This window comes from Cygnus atratus, chromosome 20 (genome assembly GCF_013377495.2).
Source record: "Cygnus atratus isolate AKBS03 ecotype Queensland, Australia chromosome 20, CAtr_DNAZoo_HiC_assembly, whole genome shotgun sequence".
NCBI classification, from domain to species: domain Eukaryota; kingdom Metazoa; phylum Chordata; class Aves; order Anseriformes; family Anatidae; genus Cygnus; species Cygnus atratus.
The window spans coordinates 426,014-436,186 of record NC_066381.1 but is presented as its reverse complement, the minus strand read 5'-3'; the positions used below and the strand labels follow the sequence as shown (position 1 = coordinate 436,186).

At 60.7% G+C, this 10,173-nt stretch overlaps 2 protein-coding genes across 2 annotated transcripts; both read right to left on the bottom strand.

Moving 5' to 3' along the window:
• Positions 1 to 157: 157 nt before the first annotated feature.
• NSUN5 (NOP2/Sun RNA methyltransferase 5) lies at positions 158 to 3,451 on the bottom strand. The gene is made up of 10 exons (XM_035559190.2): positions 3,300 to 3,451; positions 3,091 to 3,213; positions 2,842 to 3,016; positions 2,637 to 2,745; positions 2,197 to 2,335; positions 1,669 to 1,784; positions 1,093 to 1,271; positions 801 to 1,005; positions 532 to 684; positions 158 to 386 (listed from the first exon to the last, which is right to left on the bottom strand). The coding sequence occupies exons 1-10, from the start codon at positions 3,390 to 3,392 to the stop codon at positions 278 to 280; spliced, it is 1,401 nt and encodes a 466-aa protein (XP_035415083.1). The 5' UTR covers positions 3,393 to 3,451; the 3' UTR covers positions 158 to 277.
• Positions 3,452 to 3,830: 379 nt separating this feature from the next.
• Positions 3,831 to 7,956, bottom strand: TRIM50 (tripartite motif containing 50). The gene is made up of 6 exons (XM_035559050.2): positions 7,529 to 7,956; positions 6,538 to 6,633; positions 5,527 to 5,757; positions 5,186 to 5,208; positions 4,767 to 4,891; positions 3,831 to 4,438 (listed from the first exon to the last, which is right to left on the bottom strand). Exons 1-6 carry the CDS (start codon positions 7,949 to 7,951, stop codon positions 3,831 to 3,833), a joined length of 1,506 nt encoding a protein of 501 aa, XP_035414943.2. The 5' UTR covers positions 7,952 to 7,956.
• Positions 7,957 to 10,173: the final 2,217 nt, after the last annotated feature.

The following is a 10,173-nucleotide window of genomic DNA, read 5'->3' as shown; positions in this document are numbered from 1 at the left end:
TCTATCGTTGAGGGCAAGCCTTCTGCTGTGGGCTGGCTCTAAGGGCCCCTATACCCACCTGGAAGAGCACTTTCCTCCTGTGCAATGGCATGTGCAATACCCAGACCATTTACTCAGAACAGGGGAGGAGCAGAGAATTACAAAAGTTCACACCATCAGCTGGTGCAAAGCTTTATTTCTGTTGTCCAGGCAGTACAAGGGCTGCAGTGCAGCAGGGCACAGGAGGAACAGCACCCAGCAGCTACAGCCAGCCGCTGCATGCTCTGAGGAAGTTACTTCATGTCTTTACCCGCTGCTTTTTCCTTCTCCTCTTCTTGGGAGGAGCTGCTCCTGGCTCTGCTTCCTCGCCTTGCTGCAGACTTTCCTCAGCTGCTGCAGGCAAGGAGCTGTGACAAGAGCAAAGATAGTCCGTGGTTCCTGCCTTCTCCAGCACTCAGGGCAGCCAACCCTTCTGCCTTCCTCCTCACACGAGGAAGGCATCCAAGGTACCCAGGCAGCCCTGGGCCCAGTTACACCCCTCCCACCACCTACCTGGGGACAGCAGTCTGGTCCCTGCAGCGCTCCAGGACAGCCACAAAGAAGCCCTGAGTGAGTGTGGCTGCAGGAGAGGCACGGAGGCAGCACTCGGCCCCAGGGAAGGTAGCAAGTCCTCGGCAGGGCCAGGATGGGAACACGTTCACTAGCCTACAGCATGGCACAAGGGACAACGCTGACCCAAAGCAGCAGAACAGCTGCTGAGGCAACAGCCTCCTGGCCTCCTGTGTTCTGTCCTTCCCCATCACTTCCCAAAACAAGCGCACCTGAAGGCCGAGCCCTGTTCCTGGAGCACTGCCTGCACCACATCCTCATTCTCTTCCCGGTGCACTGAGCAGGTGGAGTAGGCCAGGCGCTGGACCGCCGGGAAGCTCAGTGCATGGCTTAAGACTTTGCGCTGGAAGCCAGCCAGTGCCTGCAGCCGCTCTGCACTTGGGGCAGCTTCCTCCACTGGCAGCCGGTTCACCATCCCTGCAGAGAGAGCGGCAGTCACCCACCAAAAGCCCTGCTTAAGCCTGCTGCCTTTGGCAGATGGGATGGCTCAAGCCTGCACGTTACCTGAGCCACTGCATGACGGGTCCAGCAGGATATAGGTCACTTTGCTGTACTTAGGGTCCTGGGGATCAACCGTCAGGAAGTCCTGCTGGGCCAGCTTGAAGCTGGTGACACCGGCTCGCATCAGCATGGTGTTCATGGTGGCCAGGCGTTTGGCGTCCATATCAAAGGCAAAAATCTGTCTGAAAGTAGAGCCCAGCACCCAAGAGAAGCTGGAACACCCTGCCTGGTCCCAGGGCCGCGCTCACCACAGCAGGCTGCCCAGCTGGCACCAGCAACCCTAAACACCTATCTGCAGGGCAGCCAGAGCTCAGAAGCTGCTCTCCCACATAGGTGTACAGGGCAGAGCGCCAAGTCAGCAGCTGGGGCATGACCCTCTATGATTCCATGTCCCCTCAGGCATTCCCAATGACCCAACATCATCAGATCCCCAGCCCACCTCGGGAGAAGGGAGTGTCAGCCTGAGTCAGCAGGTAAGGTTACAGTCTGTAGCTCTTCCCACCTCAGCCCTGCCACATTCTCACAACTGTGACCACTCTCAGTCCCTCTGGGCCCTGCCACACACCAGCCTGCACTCACCCCTTGTTCTTCAGGATGGCAGCCAGGTGGCTGGTCTTGTTCCCAGGGGCAGCACAGGCATCAATCACGTAGGAGCTGGCAACGGGGCTGAGCAGGAAGGCAGGGAGGCAGCTGGCCTGCAGGAGGACAAGCCACCCCGAAAGGTGCAGACTGCATGCACCTTGTGCACAAGCTGCCCTTGGCCCCTCCTCAGGTCACATCAGATGCTGTGGGGGTCACAGGTGACCACTGGAACATGGGGCCAAGTCTGCGTGGCACCTACCTCTGCTGCTGGAAACCTCTTCCTGCAGTGTGGGAACAGCACTGCACGACCCAGAGCGCCATGTTCCTCCCAGCTGCTTGTCAGACAAACAAGCAAAGCTGGGAGGGGACCCCACAGACTCAGGCTGCGCTCAGGGTTTCTGTTTCATTCAAGTGCTGCAGCAAAGCAGCCCCAAGTCCAGACCTTGGGGGGAAAAGACAGCCTACACTCCTGCCAGTGGTTTTCCCACCCCTGCACTGCCGCCTCCTGCTCTCCAGCTCTCTGACCTTGTCCTGCAGAATGATGTGTCCTGACGTATAGAGACGGTTGTCATGGAAGTCAGTCTGTGGAGGGAAGACCAGCAGCTCTGGGAGATGAAGATCCAGTAAGAATTTCTTCCCAGACAGGGTCCTCAGCTCCTCCATGCTGTCCACAAGGAAAGAGAATGAGCGCTGTCCTGCTCCACCGTGCCCAAAATCAGAACCCCCCCAGAGCCCAGGCACAGAAACCCCTTCATCCCACACCTCCTCTCCCTCTGCTTCAGCTCCAGGCAGCGCCCAGAGAGGCGGAAGGTAGGAGCGGGGACCGTGGCAGCGGAGACCCTGACCCAGCCACTGTGCGCAGCGGCATCGCCCCTCCATCGCTCACCAGCCTTCATCCCGCAGGAGCTCGCTGCCCGCCCGCCAGCGCCCCGCCGAGCTGCAGGCTGGGGCAGGGGATCACTCACCTGCCTGCCTTGCCCAGGAAGGAGTAGCCCTGGCGCTTGAAGAAGTCCACCACGTCGTCCACGCGCGCCTTCAGGGTGTTGACCCGGACGTAGCGGGGGACCCGCGGGGCTGGGGAGCACGGGGGGGGAAGGGAAATCGCACCCGGCCCCGACCCCGGCCCCGGCCCCGGCGCCGCGGGGAGCGCCCAGCCCCCGGCCCGCTCACCTCCGGGGCCGGCTCCCGGGGCGGCCGCCAGCAGCTCCTCGTTGCGGCTCACCCCGCGCCGCACCTTCAGCCGGGCCAGCTCGGCCTCTAGCCGCGCCCGGTGCCGCCGGAGCAGCGCCTTCCAGCGGCCCCCGCACTTGAGGCCCTTGCCGAAGAGCAGGTCGTACACCAGCACCTGCGGGCAGCCGTCAGCGCCGCACGGCCCCGCGCCCGGGCCCGGGCCCGCGCCCCCCCCCCGCGGCCCCTCACCTTGGCCAGCGGCAGCGGCAGCCTCCTCTCGGCCCGCAGCAGCGCGGCGCCGTCCAGCACCGCCTCCAGCACCGGGGAGTAGCGCAGGGTCTCGGCCACCAGCGCGTACAGCTGCCGGGCGTGCTGCGGGGCGGCACCGGGCGGTCACGGGCGCCGCGGCCTCCCCCGGGCCCCTCCGCCGCGCCGCCCCGCCCCGCCCCGCCGCGCACCGGGAAGCGGCTGCCGTACACCAGCCCGCTCAGGCCGCCCTCGCCGCGCTCCAGCGCGCTCAGCACGGCGGCGGCCGCGCCGTACAGCGACATGGCCGCCACCGCGCGCTGCCGGCGCCGCCGCCGACGTCACTGCCGCACGCCTCGGCTCGCCCCGCCCCTATCCCGTAGGCCCCGCCCCCTAGGCCCCGCCCCCTCCCCGTGCTGGCCCCGCCCCGTAAGCCCCCCGGCCCCGCCCACTCCCCGGCCCCCGCCCCTACCGCCGGGCCCCGCCCCCAGCCCAGGTCCCGCCCCTCCCCTAGGCCCCACCCCCAGGCCCCGCCCCGCGGGCGGCTCGCAGCGGGCGCAGCGCGGCTCGGGCAGCGCCGTTTATTGAGCGGGGCCGCCCGGGGCCGCCGCCGCGCTCCCCGAGGGGCCGGGAGGGGAGGGGAGGGGAGCGGAGGGGAGGGGAGCGGAGGGGAGCGGAGGGGAGGGGAGCGGAGCGGAGGGGAGGGGAGGGGAGGGGAGCGGAGGGGAGGCCCGGCGGCCGCGCTAGGGCTTGGCGGGTGCCTCGGGGGCCGGCTGGCGGCACGGCCCCTGGGGGCGCCGGGGGGCGCCGGGGGGGGGCAGGATGATGGGGGGCGAGTAGGGCCCCCGCTCCGGCCAGCACAGGTCCACGATGGGGTAGAGCTGGCCCTGGAACTCCGCCTGGAAGGTGTAGATGGGGCTGAGCTCGTCGGGGCTGTCGGCGTTGTAGAAGGTCAGCTCGCCCCTCTCGTAGTGCAGGTAGATCCCGATGCGCTGCGGCCGGGCGGTCAGCGGCAGGGTGGCCCGCGGGGTGCTGAAGGCCTCGTAGACTTTGCCTTCCTTGAGGCCAATGAGCCACACGCCGTTCTCGGGAGACTTGCTGAGCTTCCCTTTGCGGCTGACCGTGCCCTTGATGATGCCCACGCGCCAGTGGTTGCGGGTGCCCACTATCACCTCCCAGTAGTGCTGGCCGCAGGAGAAGCCCTTGCAGGTGAGGATGCAGTTGCTGGAGTCAAAACGCTTGGGGTTGCTGTCCCGGCGCTGGTAGAGCCCACACTGCACCACTGTGTCACCCTTGAAGAGTTCCAGGAGGGGATGCGCTGTCACCGGGTCCAGTTTCAGCATCTCTGGAGCTAAAAGGAAAGCAGTCGGCCTCCAGCCACGCTAGCAGGTAGGGCTGTGGCTCCAGGTGACGCTGACTCTGCCCTGAGAGCTGGCACGGCCAGATGGGCTGGTGCTGCTGAACTTTAAGCAGCCAAAGTGTTACACGAGAGCAGGCTGCTAGCAGCATGAGATGCTGGGCCAGCCACTGCTCCAGGAGCTCTCCCGGAGGTGAGAAGAGCACAACTGGAGAGCAAGTCAGAGGCCAGGGCGGTGGGGTGCCAGCTGGGCAGCCTGTCCCAGCAGCATGTGCCAGTGAGCCAGGGCTCCCAGTGTGATGCCAGCTGGGGAGGTTGGTACCTGGCAGGACGTGGCGGTGCAGCCGCTTCCAAACGGTCATCTTGATATCATCTTGGTGGAAACACGGCTTGAAGGAAATGGGGCTAAAGATGCCATCACCTGGGAGCAGGCTGGGAAGCTCTGACCTGGAAAGACATGGGCAGCCATGACACAGTTGATGGGTGTGTGGCCTCTTCTCACCTTCTGCTACGTATGATGGAGCCACTGGCATCTCCACAGCTGCTCTTGCCCTCTTCTGGGGCTGCATGCATGGCTCTGGCCGTGGCCCTCCGTCACGACAGCAATGCCCACGGAAGTGAGCAGGGCAGCGTGTCCATGCTAGATTGCCCCAGCAATGCTGAGGTACCCACTGGCCTGGGCTCTTTAGCCCAGAGGTGCAGAGGTGCTGCTGTCCCCGCTGGTTCCATCCCATCACTCACCTGAACTGGGAGGAGCTGTATTTCTGGAAAAAACAAGAGAAAGAGAGAGTCAGTGGTGGGAGGCTCGCAAAACGGCACTTGTCTGCATGGTCACACCTCCACATATCCGTGCCCCATGCCAGAAAGGCCAGGCTTCTCCTCTCCTGGGCCTCTGCCATCTGGGGAGGCCCTGGCTGGACAGAGGGCACCGACGTCTCGCTTCCCTTGGTATTCTAGCTATGCTTGGTGGGGGTACTCACTGCTCGGGGGAAGGCCCAGGGCTGTGAGCAGTCGGCCGAAGGCAGGAGAGCCTGTCTGACCCTTACCACCTTCCTGAGGCACACACTAGGGAGCATACTCACACGGATGAAATCAAGCTGGCTTTCATTGCCGAGCGTCTCCAGAGAGCTATGTATCTCCTTCAGCCTCTGCAGGGCGTCTGATGTCTGCTTGACCTGGGACTCGATGGAGGTTATGAGCTGGGCTGCCTTCCCCTCAACGCTCTCCAGGAAGGTGGCCTTCTCCTCATCAATGTATCTGTGCAGCTCCTGGAACTCCTTCCGGATCACACACTTGAAGACATCCGCCTCGTTCTGCACGGAGACAGCAAGTGGCTGTGCAGGACTGCCTTACTATGTCCCCTTCACCTGCTTTCTGGTTTCGGAGGTGCCACCAGAAAAGTCTGTGCACCCCAGCAAGCTGCCCTCCACTTCTGTTCCAAACCAAGAGCATCTCTTCACAGAGGCTAAATGTCATTCCACCTTGCTGGCCTCAGCACCATGGCACCCCTCCCTTACACCCCGCCCAGATTTTGTGTTCCTGATGCCCCAGCCGGCTTCGTCAGAACCCTGGAAGAGAGTCTTTGGATCCCTCTGCTGCCAGGGAACAGAAGGGATACCAAGAGGTCTCTTTGAGATGTCTACCATGTGGAAAATGGACACACATCTAAACCAAACATAGACTCAAGGCGCAATTATCAGCGTTCTGACTGGGAAGCCTGCTCTGAGTAGGGTGTTTTTCACTGTTATCTCATCATATCCAAGGACATTCGGTCAAAAAAGCTTTGACTAGTGTTCCTGCCAGGACAGGCAGTGAAGGTTACGTCACCCCTTTGGAAAACAAAAGCCACCAAAGAGGGCTACGTTACCTTTCCCAAAACAGGGTTATGTTTAATCCCCAAGTTTCATGGAGAACAGCAATCTCAGGGAATGGGGTGAAAGATAAGCCCTGTCTGCTGTCCCGGGGAAGGGAGAAGAGAGGGAGAGGAAATAGAGGAGGTGAGCTGAGGAGACCCAGGAGCAGAGGTTGCTCCAAGAGTCGTGCGGGACACAGGGGACTCTGCAAAGCAGGCTCCCTTGGCGTGTGGCACTCACTGCAATGCGGATTTTGTTGTTGATGAGCTTGCTGAAGTGTTCATCCAGGTTCCTCTTGTACCGGTGGACATCGGTTAACAGCGCAGACAGCTCCTCCTGAAAAGACAGCAACTCTCTCGAGGACGGTCCTCTCTGGCAGCCTACTTGATCAAAGGCTGTCCTCCTGTGCTTGCCAGCCCCCCAAGAAGCTGTGGCCCTGAGAAGCCATGCTCTTCCAAGCTTTCTGGGGTCCTGCACACCCTGCTGATCACTTGGATCTAGAGGATTTGGGGTTGCCAGAGGCAGAACACTCAGAGCATGCCAAGTACTCTTGCCAGGAGCACCACATCTCTGCTCCTGTTCCTGCCCCTCCGTACCTTGCACCCATGGCAGCTCTGCACTGGGTGAGTGGTGGTGAGCGGCTGCAAGCCAGTGCCAGGCCTGTGACCCCATCAGCACCAGTGCCCAGAGCCTGGCTCAGGCAGGGTGTTTTTTTTCTGGTGCCTCCCACTCTTATCACCCCAGTGTCAGGAGCTGAGGGGAACAGTGGCCCCGTGCTTTTCCATTCCTTGGGCTTTCATGTGATGTTGGGCAGGGGATGCCAGCTATTTACTCTGCCTGGCTGGGGCTCCTGTTTCCCTGCCTCCTTGCTCTCCTGTGGCACCTCGCTTCAGCCCTTATCTCCAGACTCCGTCTGATAGTATTTGAATGCAATCTTGAAAGGTTCCTTTGGCACTACCTCACCCTCAGCTCTCCCCACCGCGCTCTAGCCACCAAAACCATGCGCCCCCTCAGCCAGGGACATGCTTGACCTGAGAAACGGCTGACCCCCAGCCAAGGTTCCCTGCCCCACATCTGCCTGTGCTATGGGACCATGCTGCCCACACTGGCCTCATTTCCAGCCTGTCCCTTCAAGCAGAGGGGACGCTTGGCCAGCAAGTACTGCTGTGCTTGGGGCTGGGACTGCTACAGATGCCCTAACCCCCACCCTGGGGAGTCCCTGCCTGCCGACCTTCATCCGGCAGTACGTGGTAGAGATGGGGGTGATCTTGTGCTGGCGGTGGTTGCCGATGGTGCCGCACAGCCCACAGATCACCTCTTGGTCAGTCTCGCAGAAGAGGCTGAGGGGGTTGTGGTGTGTTGGGCAGGACTCTGGGGTGGGCTCTGCCTCGCTCCGGCTCTGCAGTGCCTCAATGACACGGGCCAGTGTGACGTTGGGTGGCGAGGCGCTGCAGTCCACGGTTTGGCGGCACACGGGGCACAGGAACTGCCCGTCCAGCTCTCCAGACAGTGACACCACGCACGACTTGCAGTAAGAATGCCCGCACTGCAGCATCAAGGGCTCCTTGAAGACCTCCAGGCAGATGGGACAGAGGAGCTGGTCTTCCAGCTCATCGATGCTCATCCTCCGAGCCATGCTGCCACCTTTTAGCATGGCAGCACAGACCTAGCCTGGGAAAAACAGGTGGGAGATCACTCCTATTGCAAAGAGCAAAGTAAGCACAGATGAACAAAGAGCGTTCAGCACTTGGGTAAGGTGAAGCAGAGAGACACCTCAAACACCTTCATGCCCCAGCAGCAGCTCAGACAGTTGTGAACTCATCATTAGGCTCCGCACAAATTTTAAGATGCATGTTTTAATACAAGATGGGTTTGGGCTCTGACAACATGGGGGGTCAGGCCCTAGTGGTTCTGCCTATGATGTCAGAAGTCACCACCAAGGTGATTCCCATCTGGGGCCTTTGTCTGGGAGCTGTATCAGAGTGCAGCACATCTCAGGGGAGACCTGTCTGTGTGCCAGGGGCTGGCACAGCTGGAGACAGAGCTGAGAGGAATTTTTTGCTGAAGAATTCCAGTAGTGACCCTGGCTTGTATGAATTTCTACACATCTCTTTGGGTTTGTTGTTTCAGCCCCTGCACGTCCTCACAAGGATTGGCATTAGCTCAAGTGATACATCTAAGCTAAAGCAGAATAAAATCATAAAGAGCATCTTCATCTGCAAGATGGGGACAGAAACCACACAGTAAAACCTGTAAGGCCAAGTTTGACCGATATGAGGGTTAGGAGCTTGAGCCAGAGCTTGCGGAGCTGTACCTGCAGCTCACCCCCTTGAAACTCAGCATTGTCTCTGGTCCCCGTGCTCCGTGCTCCAGGCCAGCACTCCTAAGAGACACGAACTGAAATCCTGCATCTCCCGCTGGCTCTGGGGCCACATGTGGCTGTTCTATTTAACAGCTGTAAGGTTCATGCAGTATTGGCTCCCCAGCATGGTGGGATGTAACCACCAAGATCCTGAGCCAGATGGGCTCAACTGCCTACACATTGTGGCCAGGACAGCTAGCAGCACACCCCCAGTGTAGGGAGGGCATTGCCACCTGGACGAGCAACAGCAATAGGTGGCCCAGGCCCTGGAGGTGACACTGCTCTAACTGTGACAGCCTGACAGTGTTGCGCATGTCTGCTCCTGAATATAGGCTGGTAGAACTTTTACGGTCTCCCCACTCACGTGAAAACAAACCTGAAGTCAAAGACAGACTCGGTAAGTGCCCCAGGGAAAGGGGAGGCAGTGACCTGAGCTCAGCCGTCATCAAGCATAGCGTATGGGAGCTTGGTGAGGAATCAAGAAAAGCTCCAATGTCAGCCCAGGAATGGTCAGACACCCATAAGAACCCCCAGGGGAAATCAGCTTCAGCTGCTCCCTCTGCTCATGGAGAACCCCCCTGACAGCCACCCACTCACCACACCACTCACGTGCCCCGCACCGCTTCCTCTCCGTGCTGGCTCTTCTTGGCACACGCAGCCTGACGGATGTCCCTTGGCTTTTCCTGACCTGGTGGAAGATTTCAGCCCTGGTGGAGGGGCAGATTTGGCAAGCAGCAGGGGTGGCAGCTTCTCAGCAGGAAGGGAGCTGCGCTGGCCACCTCGCTACTCCGCTGCTGTGGCATCAGCCCAGCTGGGGGTGCCCCTGCTTGCCTGGCTGAGGCCAGGTAGCTGCAGGGCCAGCGGCAGCGTGCGCAGCGGTGAGGCAGCAAGCCCTGCTCGCCCGCCACCCGGCTCCACAGCGCCGTTGGCCCCTGTCCTGTCGCGGTGCACGGCGGCCCTTTGTTTGGTACAGACATGGCCGTCATGTGACTGCGTGGGCAGCTACCAGAGCGCTGATAAGGCGGGACGGGGTGTTGGCCTCAGGATGGGGTGCCCACCTCAGGATGGGGTGTTCGCCTCAGGACGGGGTGTTTGCTTCAGGACAGGGTGTTCGCCTCAGGACAGGGTGCTGGCCTCGGGACGGGGCGTTTGCCTGGCGGAGGCGCTGGGTTCTGTGCGTTCCGCCGTGGTTCTGGTCACCCACATCGCTTGGATCGGGGGACACACTTTCACCAGAACACTTTCTTGTCAGCTAAAATTCTTTTTGGGTTGAAATAGGCTTCTTGGTTTGTTTCGGCGGTGCTAGTTGGTTGGCTTGGTTTTGGTTTTGTTAAAACCATTTCATTCTTTGGGAAAAGACCAGGAGAAAACCCCAAGCAAGCGTTGTTGCTCCGATTTGGGACAAGGCATGTGTGTCTTTTTGTGCGACTGTAAAAAAAAATGTGGTTTTGTGTGTGTGACTGTAAAAAAAAAAAAAAAAACTATCATTTTGCGTTTGCATAGCTGTGTTTGAC

Excerpts from the sequence above, each read along its gene's own strand:
- NSUN5 (XM_035559190.2), bottom strand. The coding sequence starts at position 3,392 with ATGTCGCTGTACGGCGCGGCCGCCGCCGTGCTGAGCGCGCTGGAGCGC. Across the intron at positions 2,336-2,636 it reads TTCCTGGGCAAGGCAGGCAG|CATGGAGGAGCTGAGGACCC; the intron begins GTGAGTGATCCC and ends CCTTGTGGACAG. Across the intron at positions 1,006-1,092 it reads CCCGTCATGCAGTGGCTCAG|GGATGGTGAACCGGCTGCCA; the intron begins GTAACGTGCAGG and ends CTCTCTCTGCAG.
- TRIM50 (XM_035559050.2), bottom strand. The coding sequence starts at position 7,951 with ATGCTAAAAGGTGGCAGCATGGCTCGGAGGATGAGCATCGATGAGCTG. Across the intron at positions 5,209-5,526 it reads GCCAGCTTGATTTCATCCGT|AAATACAGCTCCTCCCAGTT; the intron begins GTGAGTATGCTC and ends TGTTTTTTCCAG. Across the intron at positions 4,892-5,185 it reads TACAGCTCCTCCCAGTTCAG|GTCAGAGCTTCCCAGCCTGC; the intron begins GTGAGTGATGGG and ends ATGTCTTTCCAG.